This window comes from Alligator sinensis, unplaced genomic scaffold, assembly GCF_000455745.1.
Source record: "Alligator sinensis unplaced genomic scaffold, ASM45574v1 scaffold280_1, whole genome shotgun sequence".
In the NCBI taxonomy this organism is placed as follows: domain Eukaryota; kingdom Metazoa; phylum Chordata; order Crocodylia; family Alligatoridae; genus Alligator; species Alligator sinensis.
The window spans coordinates 1,432,006-1,452,966 of record NW_005841835.1 but is presented as its reverse complement, the minus strand read 5'-3'; the positions used below and the strand labels follow the sequence as shown (position 1 = coordinate 1,452,966).

Genomic DNA, 20,961 nt, shown 5'->3' with positions numbered 1-20,961 from the left:
TGGCAACAAAATTCTTCCCATCTGTTAATAAAGTCTTTCACTTTTCTTTCTTCTGTACTTGTAAGCGGAGATACACTTAGATTCTCAAAAGCAGTTGATTTTATTTAGGCCATTTGATAAGGAATGTCTGACAAAAGTGCACTGGATGCAGTGATTGCTGAAGAAATTGGCTGTAGTATCTTCAGGGAGTTCTGCAGCTGAACCCAGAAGCCATCCTCATCAAGAACAGTGTTTCTTATACTTCTGGATACTTTAAGATCCTCAGTTATTGCTGTTTCTTGAAGAGCTTCTTTGTTTTTTTTAATAAACTTTCAAATGAGATCACCACTCGACCCCATATAATTTTACTACAGAGTTTGAGTGTCACTATTTTATTCTTTGCATTCTTTTCTTCCTGCTTCTTCTTAAAGACTGCAGCTACAATATGAGTAGCTTTTACATGTTTTATAACTTCTTTTGCTCTTCTATAGATCTTTTGCAGTGTGCCCAACTTCATGCTGTCATTAAGAAGAAGCAAGTTTAGCCCATGGGATGCACATCCTATTGCAGTAATATGTGGATATTTATCCATTATGATCTCCCATGCTGCTTTCATGTTACTTGCATTGTCAGTCAGTATAGCAAATACTTTACCACTCCCAATCTTCTGTAGGACTTCACATATTTTACTACTGATATACTCTGCAGTATGCCTGTTCTCTCCTGTTTTAGTGCTTCTGTAAAAAACTGGTTGAGGTGTTGTTATCACAAAGTTTATGATTCCTTCTCCCCGCACATTTGTCCATCCATCTGTAAGTACTGCAAGACACAGTGCTTCGTTGATTTTTCCTTGCACAGATTGCCTTACACGTTTATATTCTGACTCTAAAAGAGGCTTGCTCAAAGAATATCTGCTGGGCAAATGGTATGATGGTCTTAGTGATTTAAAAGCTTCTTGCCAGTATGCATTTTCAGTTATTGACAATGGCGTTCCAGAAGAATATATTGCTCTTGCAAGAGCTTGGTCAATTTTTTCGTGATCTTCAGGTGTCAACTTGTCTACAAATGAAGCTATTGAGAGTCTTTTGTATACAGTTGGTTGCAATATTTGGTTACTTAAGGATGTTGATTGGGCAACCGTTTGTGATGCTGATTTTATAGAAGCAGCAGCAGTAGGAGGACTTCTGGGTCAAGAATGTTGGAAAGAGCTATTTACACTTTCATCATTGTGATCTGCCTCCTTCTCACTTACACCTAGGAAGGATTTTTTTAATGTCTGCAGGACACTTACAAGGATGTGTTTCATCATCCTAGTAGCATTTGGAAATGCATATTTCATTCAACAATATTTGCAAATCACTTTTTTTTCTCAGAATAACTTGCAGTGTGGAAATGCTTCCATATGCTAGAAGTTGGTCACAACATTTTGCTGAGGGAAAAAGTAAGAAAAATGTAATTTAGTGGCTAGCTTGCATATATAAACACTAAGCGACAGCATGTACAAATTTAGTAGTAAATGGAGGAGAGGCCTCCTCAGAGTTAACTGTGAACAACTTCCCTGCCCTGCAAGCCTCACCTCACTGCTAAGGTTGAGTGATTTGTCACAAAACATCAGATTAATAGGAATTCAATTATGAACTACATAGGTTATGAAAATATACTAATGCCGCTAAAATATAGTTTAATATACTGAATTCAGATAAATTTAAACTCTTACTTTTCAGTAAATAAGTATACTTTCTTTCAGCTCCTTTGTGCTGCTTCCATACTTCTGTGAATCTCAGGGTCACAGGGCCAGGAGCTAGCAAGTTCCTTCCAACTCCAAAACCTTTAGACTTGCTCTGTCTCCTCTCCTGAGGCTTTTGAGGAAGCAGGGCAATAAGCTCCTTGTTTCTAATCTATACAGGATTGAATAGATGCTGTTGCCAGTGTCCACTCCCAGTCTTTTGAGGCTCCTGTCTTCCTGACTAGGCAGATCTACCAACCTCTAGATCAGAAGTCAGCAATAGAGGAAGTCCACAAGCAAGGAAGGGACTGAATCTTTCTTCCTTCTCTTTGTGAAAATGGCAGTGTCCCCTGGAGGCAGAAATGCATCTTGCTCTTGCATTTGAGAGTTGTGCTGTACTGCTTGTTCTCAGTGTACAGGAATTGTAATGATCTGATACTGTAGATAGTCTTACGTAAAAGTTTTCCTATTACGTAGTTATTACAAAACATTTTGGGGGAGTAAAGGGTAGCAATATATAAACACCTTGTCTTAAACATTTTATTTGTCATTCTAAAAGAAAATATTTCATAAGAGGTTTTTTTTAATTTTTCCAAAAATTTTCAATTTTTTGGAAAGAAACAAAAGAAGTCCTCAGAAAAAAACAGCAAAAACCCAAACCAGTTTTTTCCCCCAAATTTTTCTTTTTTTTTTTTTTGTCCAGGCCTTCACATCTCTAGGGGCAGGTAGCCTGACCCTTGCACTTTGCCCCCTCCAGCTGCCCTCCTGCTATTTGCCCCCCTATCCTTCTGGTGTCTATTCCTGATCCCCTTGCCACTTGCTTCTTCTTGGTGCCTGCCCCCTCTGCCTGCCACTTGCCTTCTCTGGTGTCTGTCCCTTCCATGTGTCCGCCTTACCTTATGTGGTAGCTCTGGCCTAGGGCATGGAATACATGGTGGCTCCAGCCCAGTAAGGCAGTGGCAGCTTTGCCCCCAGCTCTGGCCTGGAGTGGGCGCTACACAGTCTCCCTTGTGTGTCCCCCATACTGCACTGTCTGCCTGATGCTTCCCCTACCTTGCACCATGCAATCTCCCTTCTCCTCTGCCTGCACTGCATGGCTGTGGACAGATGGTTGTAGCTCTGGCTCCAGGCCTGGGTTGGAGCTATAGCTGCAGTAGCCACCTGCCCCAGGCCAGTACTTGAATCCAGGATGAGGCTTCTATTTTCCTCCATGTCAAATGCGGGGGGTCCTCATCTTGATTTGAGTAGATACAATATTTTCCTCAGTTTTAAAAATTCTAAGGAAATTGCTCTTTTTTATATCAAGCCATATTTTAAGATGAGTTTGCTATCTTACATGGGCACTTGTCTTCAGAAAGTATAGATCACACAGAAAGAGCAGATTCTAAGCAAAATGTTGCAATGGAAGTGGTTTGAAACTAAAACAGCATCTAATATTTTGAGGCGGGAGGAGTAGCAGAAATCTTGCTTTTCACAACCTTGGGTATGGTGCCCTTATTTAGATCTGTTCTCATCATGCATATATCAGCTCTAGCATATGCTGCACATAGTTATGAATCTGCCAGCAATTCATTTTTCCAAAGCTAGTGCTAGGAGCACTGGATTTGAGGGGGGTGCTCCAAGTTACTCTTGTAATTTGAACAGTAGTGGTACTTGGGAGTCCTGTTCTTGGAAAAGGACTGTATTGTGCTGGGTACTGAAAAGTTGCTGTAGAGTGGGTACTTTCTTATCTCTACCTGCTTAGCACAATGGGCACCGTTCTTGGTTGGCCCTTCACGCTGCTATAGTAAACATGGTTAATAATTTTTTTTTAAAAAGGTTCTGTCCCAGACAACCTACAGGTTATCTTAGGCACCTCTCAGAAGGCTGGCTTTGGGGATGCTATCAGCTGTTTGTGGTTTTTTTTTTTTTTTTTTAATAGAAAGTTCAATAGTAAATATTCATTGTTGGTACTACTGAAGTATGTTTTTGTTAGTTTCCTAAATTGTAAAGGAGCATTTAACTGTGGAATGATAACACTTTTTGTGATTGATGTGCAGGGAACAGAAAGAGCAGATGCAGAAGTTGAAAGAGTTTGTACCTGAGCCTGAACTGCCAACACATGAGACTTCTAGATCACAGACCACAACTCCAAGGCCAGGTTCCTATCAGGTAAATTACATCTGCACATCAGATTGAGTCTCTAATTTAGTTGAGATATTGTGGACCTGGTTTCCTGGTTACTTATAGTGAGGTATGAGATGGTAGTCCATAAACGTTTATATTTTAGCACTTAAAGTCAACCCCCACAAAAGTGTACTTTGATAAATATAAACCCAGATGGAGGAAAAAATACTTTGATCTTACAGTTCAATGAAGGAGGAGCCAGCAAGATTTCTATTTAGATTTTAGCTGTACACAAAGCAGGTTTTCTCTTGGGTAAGCCAAGGAACTTGCATTAACTATAGAAAGGGTGAAGTTTTGCTGGGAGTTGCACAGAGGATGACTTTATCTATAGGTAGGGTTGATACAAAGAAAGCTAGATGGGTAACCTAGCTGCCCTGCAGAGTTTGTTTTTATCAAGAAGTTAACTTTATTGTTAGCAATGATATTGCTGAACTGCTGCTTTAAACAGTTTAGCTGCAAGTTTAGAAAGTACAAACAATGTTCTTGACTGTTTTGGAGTGCTTTTCTATCTGGTTTCTCAAACCGGAGAATATAGTTCATTCGTTTATATATACTAATTACAAGTAAACTGTTTTTGTACTTGTTTGGCTACACCTGTGGACACATTCACTAATGTAGAATCAGTCTTAGTTGAGACTTTTTGATGATTTTAGTAGCAGTTATTTCTCATAGACTTTTAAAGTGCAACTCTTAGCTGAGAGTAAGTTGGAGGAACCTTGGCTAAAGAGATCATAATTTGGTAAAGTTATTAATAAAAGAGTTAAGCTTTCATTGATCGTTAACTTAAGTTAACGTGTAGGATGAATTTGTGAGCAGTTTCCACCAGTAGGAGACTATCTGTGAATATCAGTGTTCTCTGAGCTGTGGCCTCCCATGGGTGGACCTGAAAATGCTTATGGTTAGAGAATATGTGAGAGTCTGTTATGAAAGCACCTTTCTGGCTGGGATGCAACAGTTATACAGAGGGTTTTGGTTACCATATCCTCATGGGATAAGGGAAGCTTAGTTTTCAGGTTCTTATTAAAAATGCTTTCTGTACCTAGGTGTCTTCTCAACATCCATCTGAGACATCATTAGAATCTCAACCTATTACGTCTTCTCCTGCTGTTATTATAAAGCCACCAGTTCTGTTCAGGCAGCCCACTGCAGTGACCAGGCCTACTTCCACAGTGACAAGGTCATCTGCCTCCGTATCAAGGCCACTTTCTTCATCTCCTACTCCAATTGCATCCTCAAGTCAGACTCCAGGTCTAAAGCCATCACTTGCTACTGTGGAACAGGAACGTTGGGATGAGGATTCTTTCCATGGGCTCTGGGATACCAATGAAGATAAGGGAGCAAATTTAGAGTATGAATTATGTAAATCAGACTCAGGGTTGCCACCACCAGCCTCATCTTCTGTTCACCCTTCCCTTTTGTCATCTGTATCAACATCACTTTCTTCGGTTATGCCATCAATTTCTAAACCACCTCTAATTCAGCAGACTGTGGACTATGGCCATGGCAGAGGTGAGTAGTGGATGAACTAATCCAATAGGTTAACTTAATTAGAAAGGACCTGTTCCTTCTTATGTAGGGGGCGGGGTGTGCAAAATGCGGCCCGCAGGCTGGATGTGACCCGCCAGGCCAGTCTATCCAGCCTGCGGGGCCCCTAAAAAATTTAGAAAATTAACATCTATCTGTCCTTGGCTGCCTGTCATGCAGCCCTTGATAGCTTGCCAAAACTCAGTAAACGGCCCTCCGCCCTAAATAATTGCCCGCCCCTGTTATATAGGCATTTTCTGAGATATTTACCTCAAAGTGTGCTCAAACTCTTACCACAGTTTCCATGTAAAGCTCCGTATATCATTGTAGTCTATATTTTCTCACACATAACCCATACTTTTTTTCTTCAAACTAGCTGGGGAAAATTATATGTTCACATTGTATGTGAGGAAAAGGCTCCCCATGGGTCTGGGCATTTGGTGGGGGTAGAGCTGTGGCAGCATTAATTGCCATGGCTCTGGGAGCTGTGGCAATTCAGTGTTGTTGCTGCTTCTCTTCTCTTCTCTCCTCTCCTCTCCTCTCTTTTTCCCTCACACATGGCCACCTGGCTGCTGCACTGGATTGGCCTGTGGCCAGACTATGCACTGGCTTTGTGACTGTGTGCTGGGTTGGACCTGGCATACAGCTCTGGAGCCAGCAGACAGGGTTGGACCCACCAAGTATCCCCAGCCCTGTTGCACCGTGCCTAGATCAGGCCCTACCACACAGTTCCCAGTATTGCACAATCAGATTGGGCCCAGCACCCAGCTCTGCCATGGTCAAATCAAGCCCTACCACATGGCCCCAGTACTGCACATCTGGATCGGGCTGGCCACCAGTGTCAACCCTTGCCTGTGGCCCCTGAGTCTTGGAGGCCCTAGATCTTAAGTATTTACCTGTCCTCCAAGGTAAGATCTTTTTTTCTTTCTTGAGGCCTTCCAAAAATAGGGTGTGTGTTATATGTGAAAAAATACAGTAGTGCCAAGTTTCCTTAGTTGTAGTGAGAATGTCTTAAAGAAATTAACTTCTAAAAAATTGCAAATATGGCAAGTTACAAAAATGCTGAAAACTTCCTTTCTGGTTAAACTATTTTATTTTTTACCTCTTAATAACTTCAACAGAGTCTAAGTATTTTTAGTAAAAATTATTAAAACATACAGTGCTGAGGTCAGATTTTTTTGATGAATTTTAGCTAGGAGCATTTAAAGGTAATTTGCATTTCTTTTCCAGTGTTAAATTCCACTCTAATAATAGGACAGTAGTAAAAATAATTAATTGCAGCCCTGTTTGTTTCACCTTTGGCCTTCACTGATGCACATCTAGGATCAGAAACACAGATTTTAATTGCAGTGTTGCTAGGGACTGCCATTTGGACTGCTATTCTGGGAAATATATTCAATTCACATCTGTATCTTTAATTGAAATAATGACAGTTACATATATGAGGAAATAATACATTAATAGTCCAGCACGTTCCTCTGTGTAGTCATTGATTAACATTAATGTAGTAACGTTTTTTTAATATGGTAGACCTCTGCATACTGAGGCCAAGTTACCTTTTCCTCTTTTGAATGTCACAATATTATTGCTTTGGATGAGACAGGAACTGAGGAACAGTTTTGAGCAGTTCTTAATTATTTTCTTGTTGACTTTCTTTATCAGATATTACCACCAGTAAAGTAGAACAAATTCCCTATGGGGAAAGAATAACCCTGCGACCAGAGCCTCTGCCTGAGAGACAGCCATTCCCTAAAGGTGGGTAGCTCTGAAATGGCTCTGAGAGAGGTGTAGGGAGACAGCACAGGTGTATATGAAACCAGAGGTCCCTTTTTCTAGCAAAAGGTTGTGTGCTGCTCTCTTGTAGGGGTTCATTAGGATAACATTCGTATGCTTCCAGTAGCAGTTGTAGGACCAGCAATCTAACTAGCTTCAAGAGGGAGATTTATAAATACATTAATTCAATTGTATAATACAGTTTTACTGGCACAGTTGGGAACTGGTTTTCTACTAAATGGGAGCCCCTCTCCACTTCAGTGCTCTATATTCCTGTTTGCTTTTCCTGTACTTTTGGGAGCTTTTTAAGGTTTGGAGATTATATTTATCATTCAGATTTCTGTGTTTTCTTTTTTCAGAGCACCCAGGCCAGCGTGACCGTTACAACAGAGAAAGAGATCGTGAACCTTACTTTGAGCGTCAAGGCAATTCCAGTATAGATCACCGAGATTTCAAGAGGGAGCGGGAAGTGCACAGAGACCGTAGTTCTGGAGATTATGATCGTGAGAGATTTGAGAAAGAGCGCCACCCTCGAGAGGACAGGTATGTAATGTAGGACAGGCTGAGATGTCCACATGATTAATGCTGTATTGCTTGTCAGATAGTCAGTTCTGTTTGCAATTTAGGTTCACAAACTGCAAGTTTTTGATGTACTCCTTAGGAAATATCCTAGAACATTGTAGAAATACTGTCTCTTATGGCAGGGTTCCTCCAACTGTACCTTCAAGGACGCAGTCTTACCGTGACAAGAAAGATCATCCCTCCACAAGGCGAGGGAGCTTTGAAAGACCATCATATGAAAGGAAGCCAGATCGCTCAACCTATGATCATGGACCTTCCATGTTTGGAGGTACAGTTCCTTGAATGTAGTACATGGGGGGTTTCAACTGGGGGTATGCGTACCCCTGGGGATACTTTGGAAGGCCCCACGGGGTATGCAGCAGCAGCACAGAGAAGCTGCTGGCACTTCTGGTTTTGCTGTTATATGCTGCACACTGCATGGCCCCCCAACCCCTGCTTGTTGACCAGCTGCTGGGGGACTCCCCGCTTCTCGACCAGCCGCTGGGGGTACCCTGGCCAAAAAAGGTTGAAAACCCCCGTAGTAGAAGATTGGGAAAAGGTAACAAGGGAGATGGGATCACAGGAAGATTAATTTTATCATTTGAATTCCTTCAGTAAAGATGTAAATTTTAGTGGAGATTATCAGAATAATTTATTGTACTGGTGGTTGTATGTTTCTCAGATAATGAGATCTAGAAAAATGCATTTAGTTTGCCCATCAGTAATACAGGTACCTGTAATCAGAATTCCTCAGTGTTGAAATAGTGCCTTAGTTGGTGTTGACTGCCATAGTGCTTAACTCCTGATGCTAACATTTTAATGATATTTTAGGTCTTTATCACTGTCCATAGTCTTACTCCCATGGGCAAAGCAGATTTAATTCCAGTATTGCTAAGCAGCAGGAAGGAAAGGGTTATGAAAAAATTGGACTTTTCAAAAGTGAAAATCCAACAGATATGTACCACAAATCTGTCAAAACCACCTAAACTTGTTTTGGATTTTGTCTGTCCCATTATTTACCATGGATTTTAATAATATGATTTCACACTGTATCTGCCTATATTTCCTCTGGTTTGCAGAACTGTGAAACAAATAGTCACAGACTAACATAAATTAGCCAGAAAAATTGTGACGATCATTCCAGGTGTTTTATTCCAGACAACAATTATATTCAACACTTCTGTAGGAGATTTAGATAATTAAAGTGTTTTAGAAACAGTGTTTAAGCCTCACAGCCCACCTAGAAGATGTTCTTTATTACTCCCATTTTACAATTTTAAAGAGATTATAAACAGCTTTCCTTAGGGTATAGAGGAAACCATTGGTGGCTGAGATTTTTGCTGCGGTGATCCTTTATTTGTCTTGTTCTCATATGAGTAGACAGTCTGCCTCTTTGAAACATTTCCATCAGTCCAGATTTTCTGTTTTTGCGATACGAGTTAATTTTTACCTTTTCCTTTACAAACCTGACTATAACTGAGGCAAAAACAAAGTGTGAAATTATTGGTGCCTTTTCAAATCCCTTGGATTGAGAATGGGAGAGTCACAGATTTCTGATTTCACTGGGCTGAGCAAATGTGTCTACAATTTCTGGGATTTGTAGGTGATCGAAGAAACTACCCTGAGGAGAGAATGCCCATTTCTGCTCCATCAGTACCCCGCCAGCCTCCCCCTACCCCACGAGTGGAGAGGAAGCCAGAGTCTAAAAATGTAGATGATATTTTGAAGTTACCAGGACGGGACAGCAGGCCAGAGAGGGTGAGTAGTGTGGAGTTGCTATCCATTCTGAAAGCAACAGCCTATGTATAATGGTCCATATTTTGATACATTTCTAACATTTATGGTATACAAGTTTCTGAAGCAGGTTCTAGTCACCTTCAAGGCCATCAAATAATCTGTGAGCCCCTGAAAGGGAGCAGATTGATATCTAGTGCATTAATCATAGACAAAGTGAAGGTAGCTGTAAAGAGATTGGGGCAAACAAAGCTGTGAAGGTCAATCTGGGGGGAGCTTTGAGAGGCCTTCCATGGAAATGCAAAGAAGAAAGAAAAGTTGGTATTGTGTGTACGTGTGGTTGGGGAATTATTTAGTCAAGTTGGGTTCATCCTAATAACCTAATTTACCCAAATCCATTAAAATTTACATTATAGAGACAGTCTCAGTTGGTATAAATCGGCACACTGCATTGATTTACACCATTCAGTTGATTGATTAATGGAACTACAATGATTTGTATGACCAAAGGTTCTGGTCTTTACTGTTTCCAGCAAAATGGTTTATAACTGCTTTTTGAATCTGTATCCAAGGGATGCAGGGTTGTGAGCTAGAGTATTTTGGTTGGTAGAGAGAAGACCATTTCCTGTTCTCAGAAGGTTCTTTTAATAGAGCACTAAAGCTCATCTTTCCCTTTACATGGTCTCTGTTCCAGATTGTTATCATAATGAGGGGATTGCCTGGCAGTGGAAAGACACATGTAGCAAAATTAATCAGGGTAAGTAAGTAGCTGCTTCCTGTGTTGTCAGACTCTCCTTAGCCCTTAAATCTTAGCATGTCAGCAGATGCCTTTGTGTACATACTTCTGCTATTTCTTTCCTTTCGACTTGTCCAGTGCTATATAAGAAAGAGAGAGAAAATTTGGCTTTAATGGTATACATGTATGGACAGGGAACTGTTCAGTCAAGTTAAGTTGTACAGAGGGTTCGTATTAGGTTAGTCTTGGACAGAACCGTCCCAATTTCTTTAAGTGTGTTCCAGCCGGAAATTTTGGCCACCACTCCGGTGTGCCTCAGTGTCCATTTACCCATGTAAGTGTGCAATCTGTGGACCAGAATCTTCTATATTTACTTAAAGGATATTTGAAGTGGGTACTATACTTATATTAGCTTCCTTATCTTCAAATGGAATTTCTCTCCAGTATAGAAGGGCAGTGATAATCTGTAAAAGGATCAGTTATTTTTTGCTCAGCATTAAACAGAATACTGATAAAAGCTCAGTGCATTCTGAGGTCCCCCATGGTAGAATGGAATTTATACTCATCCTTTTCATTCCCAGGATAAGGAAGTAGACTGCGGAGGGCCTGCACCCAGAGTGCTCAGCCTGGATGACTATTTCATCACTGAAGTGGAAAAAGAGGAGAGAGACCCAGATACAGGGAAAAAAGTGAAGAAGAAGGTATACTCAGTTTGTTTCTTGACACAGGTCTTTGCTGAAGAAAGGAAGAGGAGTTTTTGTTTTTAAGGAGGCATGAAATAATGTATTTACAACAGGGTTTAAATCTATTGCTTTGGGATAGTAGATTGTGTTGTTTTCTTTTGAGCAAGGCATTTCCATATGTAGCCAAATGAGAGAATATGGAGAGAGAGAGAGAGAGAGAGAGATATTAAAAACATTTTTAATGTACTTGAAGAGAGAAGTTTGCTTCTACTCCTGTATACGGGCAGTCCTCAACTTATGACGTTTTGAGTTACAACAAATGCCACTTACAACATTTATAAATTGACACCCTGTTTCAACTTTCTGGCATCAGTTTTGACTTTACGCTGCTTGATGCCATGCCACACCACACAAGTGAATGAGTTTGCTGCGTCGCCCATCTCCCTGGAGAACATCTCTCCAAACTTCCTTGGACGCTTTTGTTTAAGAAAGTGGACAAGACTCCAGAAAAAACTGCAGCCAAGACTCCTGAGAAGACTCCAGCCAAGAGCCCTTCAAAAAGTCCAGCAATGTCACCTCAAAGAAGTCCTTCCAGATCAATATGATTTCTGTTTACAGTATAAATATATTAATGTAATTATATTACTCATCCAGAATTCACTGAGTACAAAATTCTGGGTTATTTTTGTTGAAAATAGGGGGTATCAGGCCTTGGTTCAGGAACCAATCCCCCATTTATAACATTGTTCCTATAGGAAAATCGGTTCCAAGTTATGACATTCCTACTTAAGATGTGGTTTTCAGGAACCAATTGTGTCATAAGTCCAAGGACTGCCTGTACTCAGAGATTGTGATGTCAGCATTTTGGATTTGCACCTATGTTAGGGTTCTTTCTGCCTTCTTATAATTTGTTTTTGTCCTGGACCCAGGTGATGGAATATGAATATGAAGCTGACATGGAAGAGACCTACCGCACGAGCATGTTTAAAACCTTCAAAAAGACCTTGGATGATGGCTTCTTTCCATTCATTATCCTTGATGCCATCAATGACAGAGTGCGGCACTTTGAACAGTTCTGGAGTGCAGCAAAAACAAAGGGCTTTGAGGTAACGGGTTCAAGAAGTAATCATACTCAATAGCATCTGTAAACCAGTGTTTCCAGACTTTTGAAAGCCATGTCCTCTATAGATGAAAAGAAACCCATGAAGCCCTCTTTGAGGCCAACTATTATGTGGTGGTATAAGGGCTTGCTAATTTTCATAAGTACATCTTCAGCATCTATAACCCTTCCACTCAAATACTTTGTGGAAAAACTGCCATAACACCTGTTATTAACACCTTGGTGAACTTACTGGTTTCCTAGTATATTTTCAGTGTTTAATATTGAGTTTCTCTTTCTAGGTATATCTAGCTGAAATGAGTGCAGATAACCAGACTTGTTCCAAGAGGAATATTCATGGACGCAAGCTGAAGGAGATCAATAGGGTAACTGTATAAAGATGTGGAATCACAGGGGTTACTGAAGTTGCCTTTCTTTCAGCATTCAGGCCCATTAATAGTGGTAAAAGTTTATTCTTTTATAACAAATGTAGTCCAAAGTTTGGTTTGGTTTGTTTTTAAGATAGGCCCATTTTCCCAGTGGTTCTTGCTGATTGCACTCTTGAACATAGAACCCTCCATTCTTCCTTTGTATTGGGTTGTAGAAGATGCTTTATTTTGTATGTCTCTCTTTAGATGTCTGATCACTGGGAAACTGCACCACGTCACATGATGCGTTTGGATATTCGTTCTCTGTTACAAGATGCTGCTATTGAAGAGGTGAGATTTGCTGTAATTGAGTGCAGTGAAAGTGTATGTTTGTATTTATATTGCAAATGTAAATTGCAGAAAGATCTAGTCATCACATGTTAGGAAGCAGTAGTATATTTGGAACTGTACCAAAGTAAATGCCAGTTGAATCAGCAGTGCATTACATTACCCCATGACTCTCCCAGACAAGAAAGAATGTGAAGTATTTAACTGTTCCTCCTGTGGAGCCTATACTTATGCCTCTTTGGGCTATTGTTAAGAACTTCACTCTCCACAGCTGTTGTCTGCTTATTTAAGAGCACTGTTGCCCTCTCAGAGGAGGTGCCAGGGGTTATTTCTGCTCTACATCTGATTGATTAATCAGGTCAGAAACTAGAAAAAGGTTATGAAGTTTCTGAAACCCATTGATACCTCTGGGTCTGCTTTGGAAAGTCCAGAGATCTTGTCACAGAAAATAAAGGTCTAAAAGCATATTATGTGGCTGGAGAAGAAATCTTTGAGAGAAATGTCTGTTATGCTGTGTTCCCAGCAGAGTCTGCTTTAACATAGCTTTATTGGGTTAACTTTTGTAATTGTCTTAGACAGGTATTTTACTACACCGAGAATAGATTGGTGCACAAACTGTGTATATTTGGAGTATAACACAGTTGCATGTGATGTCACAGCAGCTTTTGTTATAGCCCTAGTCACTTGGGCTGCCAAAGTAAGAAAACAAGATTTATTAGTTGCAACTTCTTGAAAACTCAAGGTTTCTTACAAACCTTGAGGTCAGCAATGCATTTTACAGTCTACAGGTACTAAAGCTCTTGAAACTACTAATTTCAGAGGAGCAAAAGTCTCAGATCTCAAGAAGAGTCGGATCAAATGTAATTTTGGAATCTAATTTAATTTGTGCATTCCATTTTCATTAAAGGCATGAGGAGTTATGAACAGATTGAGTGAATTTATGTATACTTTGGTGTGTGTATATGAAATCAGCAGAGAGAGGTCATAGGAAGCAATACATGGGCAAAGTTGATTATGGGTGTGAAATCATCTTGTACCTGAAAATACTCAACCTTATTACTTTTCAAGGTCTCTGTCCATGTAGTATCTACATATGCCTTAAGATATAGGCTTGGTAGAGACATGTTGGCAACTAGAGAATGGGTTCTTGCCAGATGGTGTATAAGTTCTGAATTTGGCATCCTTTTTGAGACTTTGAGTATTAATATACATTTTGAAACGTGTGTTTGTATGTAACATGAGAGAAGTATTTTACTGATAGGATCCATTAGCAAAATGTGTGTCGAGAACAATAAGCTATTACTGTGACTTTCCTACACCAAATTCATTTTTTTCTGAATCAAGAAGAGAATCTGAAATGGAAATACTTCTGTGGTGGGGGGAATGGCATTTGTGTCAACACCAGTATATTTGTTTGTTCTCTTCCATGTTCTGTTATCTGAGTTCTGGGGTCTTTTCTGTGAAGTACATAATACTTTATCAAACAGTGCAACCGAATCCTTTGTTTTTGTTTTGGACCAGGTGGAAATGGAAGATTTTGATGCAAATATTGAAGACCAGAAAGAAGAAAATAAGAAAGATGCAGCAGAGGAAGAGGAGAGTGAACTGGTAGGAGACTTGACAGCCATGTCTAACAAACTGTCTTTTCTTAAAATGCTTACAAAAAAGTCTCATTGCTGGGCACAGCAGAGAATTGAGGTTACTAACAATGTGATGTTAATGCATATGTTTTTAGGGATTAGTTTCTTGTGTGTATCTGAGAGTACTTTAGCACCAATGCTCTTGCTGTGTTATTTTTAACTGATTTTAAAAATCCATGAATATATTTGCTATAGGAATAGTATTCTCACTGGAGTATAGTGACATGCCCTGGCACATTTACAAGCTACAGCCCATTGAGTCTTTTTATCAAGAATATTCAGGTTTGAAAATTTCAGGTGGGGGAAAGGAAAAACCTACACTTCCTGTTACTTCTGGATTATCTGATGTAAATACCAAATCCTATAGAAACTGTGAATGGAATCAGAGGTTTGCAAACTTGGTTTACTTCAGCTTGCATTTGACTAAGCAGTTCTTTGTGGTTACAGAAGTTTCTGATACTATTTTACCTCTTAGGAAGGCTTGGTATGAAACATATATGTTCTGTGAAGATGCACTGGCTTTGGTTATTAATAGCAATTGATTATTCAGAGTTGAGCGGGCATATCATTTAGATTACTGAAGGCTGAAAAATTGGGGTTAGGCCTGGCTTTTTATTCCTTAAAGACTTAAAAGGCCACTACAGTTGATTATGACATAGATGCAACTCCTTCGGGTCTGAGCTGCATCTTCTCAATGTTGGATGAATTGTGCATGCCAAAAACCTGGCTTCCACCACAGGAGAGCTAAGTTGCAATAAAAAGGAAGCAATGTTGTATGTGATGCACACCGAAGCTTCTTTCTTGGCAAAAACTTGCTATTCCTTAGGAATGGAATAAGGTAGAGACAGGAAATACAAAGTTAAAGACTAAATCTTAAGCTGAGTGGATTTTAATAAACATTTTTTTCAATATGACTCATTTATTCTCTTTAATAACTTATTCTTTGAACAGAGAATAAGACTAAGTACAGTGTGGTCAAGAATTATACCTAACAGCACTTTCCATGCTTTCAGGAAAAAGGCAGCTATCCTTTTATTGCCTGGAAGTAGGTAACACTTACAATAGACAGCTGTGTTGTTAGTTTTTTGAGGGTAAATTCTCTCTCTCTCTTTCTCTCTCTTTGCGTTTGACTTGTGTTCTGATATTCAATACACACAACTACATACGACATTAAAGCTATGAGGAAAGTTTGATGGTTAAGATTAAACAAATTATTATCAAATTAAAATAACCCACATATGGAAATGTTTTCCATTTGGGAGTCAAGGAAAAAGAAGCAGAGTTATCTGCTGCAGGTCATCTCTTCTGTTCATTGGTATAGCCAATGGCAGAAGCAGGTATGCCAGACTAGTACAGAAAGGTGAAACAATTCACTGAATTTGATGTCTTTTGTCATCTTGAGAGCAGTTGGTGGGTCTTTTGCATTCATTTTTTTACATTTCTTTAAAGTCTTTGGAAAAGATGTCAGAATTTCTGCCAATTAACTAATGTCCCTCGGGGGAATCCAACTGTTTTGTACTAAAGGATGGAATCTGAATCTTTGTTTTCCTCTAACTGAAGAAGGGGGTGCTGTGCAGAGTCAGCACCCAATACACAGGACATTAAATTCACCCCATGACAGTCATTTCTATGTTAATATATCAGCTATAGGATTCTTTATATAGTTCAGATAAAAACAAAACGTTCCTTTCTGTGCTTAAAGATATAAAGTATTGACTTCTTAAATTTAGTGTTCTTGTTAGTATGGTGCTAAAATCAGCCTATATAGCACAGAGGTCCATAAAAAGTTGTACTAAAATGGTTAATGTAAAAGTTCCTATTAATTACAGTGTAACATTGCAGCACAGACTGACTACATTTATATAAAATATATATCTGATTTAAAAGTTGTCTATAGTACATTAAAATATGTAATCTGTAATAAACTAAAAATCACTCTTACAACACTAAAATTATGATGGAATAAAAGGTAGAATTTTACAACAATTTTGGAAGAGTACATATCACTAACAAATAACAGCAAGATAGTGCTCTGGAGTGATATAATCTAATCTACTAGTCTTCATCATGTACAGTGCAAGTTATATGCAAATCTCCCGAGACCCAGACAATAAATAAAATAGACATGGAGTTAACATAATCATTGTGGACTACGAATTGCAACAAAGGGGTCAGCACCCCCGTAAGAGATTTCAGCAAATCCAAATTCTTATATGGTCTCTGATACAGGATGCATTTCAATATGATGAGGGGAAAGGGGATTACATATGTGAACCTTCTTTGAACAGGTAATGTTATACTAAATTTAGCAGTTTGAAACAACAACATATAAGAGAGTATAGATAAATAATATAAATAAACCCTCATTAAGCAAAGTCTCTATAAAATGAAATAACATAACCAAATGGGTTATGCACAATTTAAAACTGTTGCTTTGTTTTGCATGGAATAAACTCTAGACATTTTATTATATATAAAATTCATTATTTTAGTTCAGGAGTGTAGGTTGTAGCCATGTTGGTCTAAGGACATAGGCAAACAAGGTTCTTTGGGTAAATCTGATATCTTTTACTAGACTAACTAAATAGTTAGAAAAATTTTTCTTAGCAAACTTTTGGGTTTAAAAATCCTTCATCAGGCTGAGGAAGCATCTGCAGTTGGGAAGAGCACATACCAACTGCAGATGCTTTCTCAACCTGACGAAGGAATTTTAAACCCAAAAGCTTACTACAAACTTTTTTTCCAGCTGTTTAGTTGGTCTAATAAAAGATATAAGATTTTCCCAGAGAACCTTATTTTAGTTCAGTTACTTACATAGTTGTAGAACATTAATTATAACAATGTTTGAATTATGATAAAACCTCTCATTTGAAACATACCAATTTATTAGTGCTTAAATCTCAGTGATTAAACCAACTAGCTAATTTTAACTAGTAAAAATTCACATTTAACTATTTAGTTCAGTACTCCATTAATTTATATCCTAAATTCTTGTATGTTCCTTTAATATAAGTATAGTCAGGGAAATCTGGAGATACCAAATTATTTTGGAAAAAGATTCCTGAGCAAATTGCTACACACAGTATTTTTTTGCAGCTGTATTTTTAGACTATTTTGTTATTTGTAACACATGATCAGTTGTCTTTCAAATTTATGGCCCTCAGGGCAAGGTAGCATGACAAATCTGTGCACATAGTTTAGTACCGTTGCTGTATGTTAAACTTATTCTAGAGTTCTTTTTGTAGTGAGAAGCATTCTTGTAACAATGCACAAGAGCAGCTAAAAGCAATGAATAGAAAATGGGTATGGAAGTACTGAATTACCTGTTTCATTTTGCTGATAACTGAGAACTGTAGTTTACCAAAAGAAATAATTTAAACTCCCATTATAATGCTGTTTCCAGTTCAAAAGTAATATGAATGTGTGTGTGTCTCTAATCCTCCGAGCTTCTTTCTGTGTATGATTTAGGGTTACATTCCGAAAAGCAAATGGGAGATGGACACTTCTGAGGCAAAACTAGGTGGGTATTTCCTTTTTTTATAATTGGTATCTGGCTGTATTTGTATAATGCTAATTTGCTGTGCCTCCTTGCCTATACTGTTTATCAGATATATCTGACTCCATAAAAAAATTTCTCTTCCCTGTAAACAGCAGTTTGTCTTCTGTGCCGACATTTCCATACTGATGTTCTTCCAGTTTTTTGAAGAAAATAGTTTGTCTAAAAAAAAGAAACAGTATCTTCATTCTTTATTCATTTCCTCTTATAAACAAAGGCAATGGTGTCAGTTTACATTACACCACATTCTTATGCACACTACATACGTTATTTTCTTATGCATACAATTTCAATATGGAAAGGCCTGTTTTACCACATTATTGTTGTCCTGCTGGCTATAGGAGTGGTTTACTGGTGTACCCTTCTGCTTGAGTCTTCATACTGTTTTCCTAATGCACTGCAAAGAGTTGAAGGGATAGAGACATGTACACTAGACCTTGTCATATTTCTGTCCTCCTTGGTAGTTTTTTAAGCCAAGAAGAAAATACAGGTAATTTAATAATCAAGGAGGGGATGTTCTTCTTTGAGAACATTTTGTCTCCTTGGAAATATGTTCAGTAGGAAACAGTATCGGAGAGATTTCAGTCTTCCAAAATTGCCATGTCAGCTGGACAGCACAAGTTGGTTTTCAATGATCTGGTCATCAATACATGTATTCAAAGACTTAGATGTGTGTAAATTATAGTTATCTGCTCAGTTGAAATTCCTTGAGAATTCTGAGACCTTTTCGTAGCTTGGATCCAGAAGGAGGTGATTTTAACTGCACTTTCATTCTTATTAATGCTGCTGTGTTGTAAGATATTGCCCATTATATTCATAATTTTGATAAAAATCAACAAGAAGGTATTAGATGAAGTGCATTCTCTACAGCCAGGTGAGGGAATATATATGTATGCAAAGGCATCTCTGTTAATGTACAATTTTTGAGTAGCAGCGTTTCTTTCAGACATGGTATTAAACTGGGCTGTTGAAATAACCTGCTTAAAATGATTACTGTCAGTCACCTTTGTGATAAAATTATAAATGCTTGAAAGGGGATGTAAAATGTAGATTTCAAAGAAACTCCATGCAGCAGTTTAACTTTCTGGTGTGTTGGTATGGAAGACAGGCTCTTTATTCCTGCTTTCAAATCTCAACTGCACCATGGAATTGAAGCTAGAGGATCCTTTTTACATAAACTAGCCTTTCATCTGTTGCTGTTTAATTGCTTTGCTGAACCATTTCTTCTACTGCTGTATTCTTTTGATGAGCCATTTAATTCCTGATGGAACTGTCTTGACTTCCTAATACATCTGGCACAGCAGGAGGAGCCTTGTGCAAGGCATATCAAACAGCCAAACAGTTAAAGGAAAAAAAAAAAACACCCAGGGGGTCAAGTTCATTTTTGCTGTAGAGCTCATAATCCTTGTCTATCAAACTAATTCCTTAGGTTTTGTCATAATAACTTTTAAGAATAAATGTTTGAAATGGTTTCTTGGTATAGAATATTGTGCACATGGTTAAAAACATGATCTGCTTCTGCTTATGGTTTTATACTTTAAATAAACTTACTTTCTTGTTGATGTGTGTGTGACAGGAATGGAAAAGTCACATTGCATACAGTGAATATTTATAATGTTACTTCACCCAGTGTCTATTGCAAATATTGAAAACAAAATCCAAAAATGTGTATGGTACATATTAAACGTTTACTTTCATTATATATATCATCTCTCACTGGGGTGCAGCAAAAACTAGCAGACTTAAAAAAAAAAAAAAAAAAAAAAAAAAAAGAAGCTATATCTCAAATATCACTAAAATTTTAAGCAAAATTATACTTGTGAAAATATGCTTTGCAAATCATAAATCCAAACTATAAAAAGATACAGAGGTCCTCACCAGTTAACCTAAGTATATACAAATATAAATATATAATATACTGCAGAGTCAGACTTCTACCAAAATGACTTTAGTAGCCATTAACTTTGACAGTACCTGTGCAGTCAACTTGTGTAACTATCTCCAATCAGGAACTGAGTTACTAGGAAGGGCACCAACATTCCACAGGTCTCAGGTCCAGGTGCCAAGAGGTCTCACCCCAACAGACTGAACCTATATCTAAAACATTTTTCCGTACAAGTAGCCTCTACATCAAAAGTTCTCTTTCAGTGAAAATCTATCAAAAATAAAAATAAAAACATACAATAAAAAGGTGTCATGCTGTTAAAATAGCTCTAATTCCCATGGTAATGGATGTTGTTTCCTACAGGGTTGCCACGTTTTCAGCCACAACAATAGTTAACAAAACCTTGCATGCTGAGACTTAGAATGGTTATATGCGAGTCATCCTAGGATTTCCTGAGTAATGCTTCTATTTCTTGGCTGTTCTTAATTAGATCTATGGGTCCATTTCAGTCGTGATTTTTTAAAAGTGTGTACTGAATGGTATGTAATATATGTATAGGTATATATGTGTGTATCACAAATGTGCTGAGCTGGACAACTTCTCCCAGAAAATAACCAAAATATAAAAAAATAAATAAATGCATATATATACATTTTACATTTTGGTTATTCCTTAGAAGTTGTCCTGTCTAGTACATTTACAACCTTATCCTAGCAAATAGGCTTCATAGAATCATAGAAGTAGGGTCAGAAGGGACCTTGTAGATCTTCATGTCCGACCCCCTGCCCGGGCAGGAGGAAAACTGGGCTCAAATGACCCCAGCCACGTAGGCATCAAGCCTCTTCTTAAAGACCTCCAGGGTAGGAGCCAGTGCCACTTCCCTTGGAAGTTGGTTCCAGATCCTAGCCGCCCTAACTGTGAAGTAGTTCTTACGGATGTCTAATCTAAACCTACTCTCCAACAACTTGTGGCCGTTATTCCTTGTTATCCCTGGGGGGCGCTAGGGGAAACAAGGTCTCCCCCAAACCCTTCTGGTCACCCCTAGTGAGTTTATAGACAGTCACAAGGTCCCCCCTCAGCCTTCTCTTGTGAAGATGAACAGGTTCAGGTCCCGTAGCCTCTCACTGTAGGGTCTGCCCTGCTGCCCCCGGATCATGCGGGTGGCCCTCCTCTGGACCCTCTC

General features: G+C 38.7%; 1 protein-coding gene across 4 annotated transcripts in view; it reads left to right on the top strand.

Moving 5' to 3' along the window:
* The window catches only part of YLPM1 (YLP motif containing 1), a 94,728-nt gene that overhangs the window by 29,540 nt on the left and 44,227 nt on the right, over nucleotides 1–20,961 (top strand). For 3 of the 4 annotated variants that reach the window (XM_025200894.1, XM_025200884.1, XM_025200888.1), the window contains exons 7-19: nucleotides 3,745–3,856; nucleotides 4,915–5,380; nucleotides 7,058–7,150; nucleotides 7,528–7,711; nucleotides 7,873–8,018; nucleotides 9,333–9,487; nucleotides 10,158–10,220; nucleotides 10,781–10,900; nucleotides 11,812–11,988; nucleotides 12,284–12,367; nucleotides 12,617–12,700; nucleotides 14,219–14,305; nucleotides 17,806–17,857. In XM_025200894.1, the coding sequence (XP_025056679.1) occupies nucleotides 3,745–3,856; nucleotides 4,915–5,380; nucleotides 7,058–7,150; nucleotides 7,528–7,711; nucleotides 7,873–8,018; nucleotides 9,333–9,487; nucleotides 10,158–10,220; nucleotides 10,781–10,900; nucleotides 11,812–11,988; nucleotides 12,284–12,367; nucleotides 12,617–12,700; nucleotides 14,219–14,305; nucleotides 17,806–17,857 (1,823 nt within the window). The remainder of the gene's footprint in view (nucleotides 1–3,744; nucleotides 3,857–4,914; nucleotides 5,381–7,057; nucleotides 7,151–7,527; nucleotides 7,712–7,872; nucleotides 8,019–9,332; nucleotides 9,488–10,157; nucleotides 10,221–10,780; nucleotides 10,901–11,811; nucleotides 11,989–12,283; nucleotides 12,368–12,616; nucleotides 12,701–14,218; nucleotides 14,306–17,805; nucleotides 17,858–20,961) is intronic. The other variant, XM_025200898.1, reaches the window with a different exon arrangement.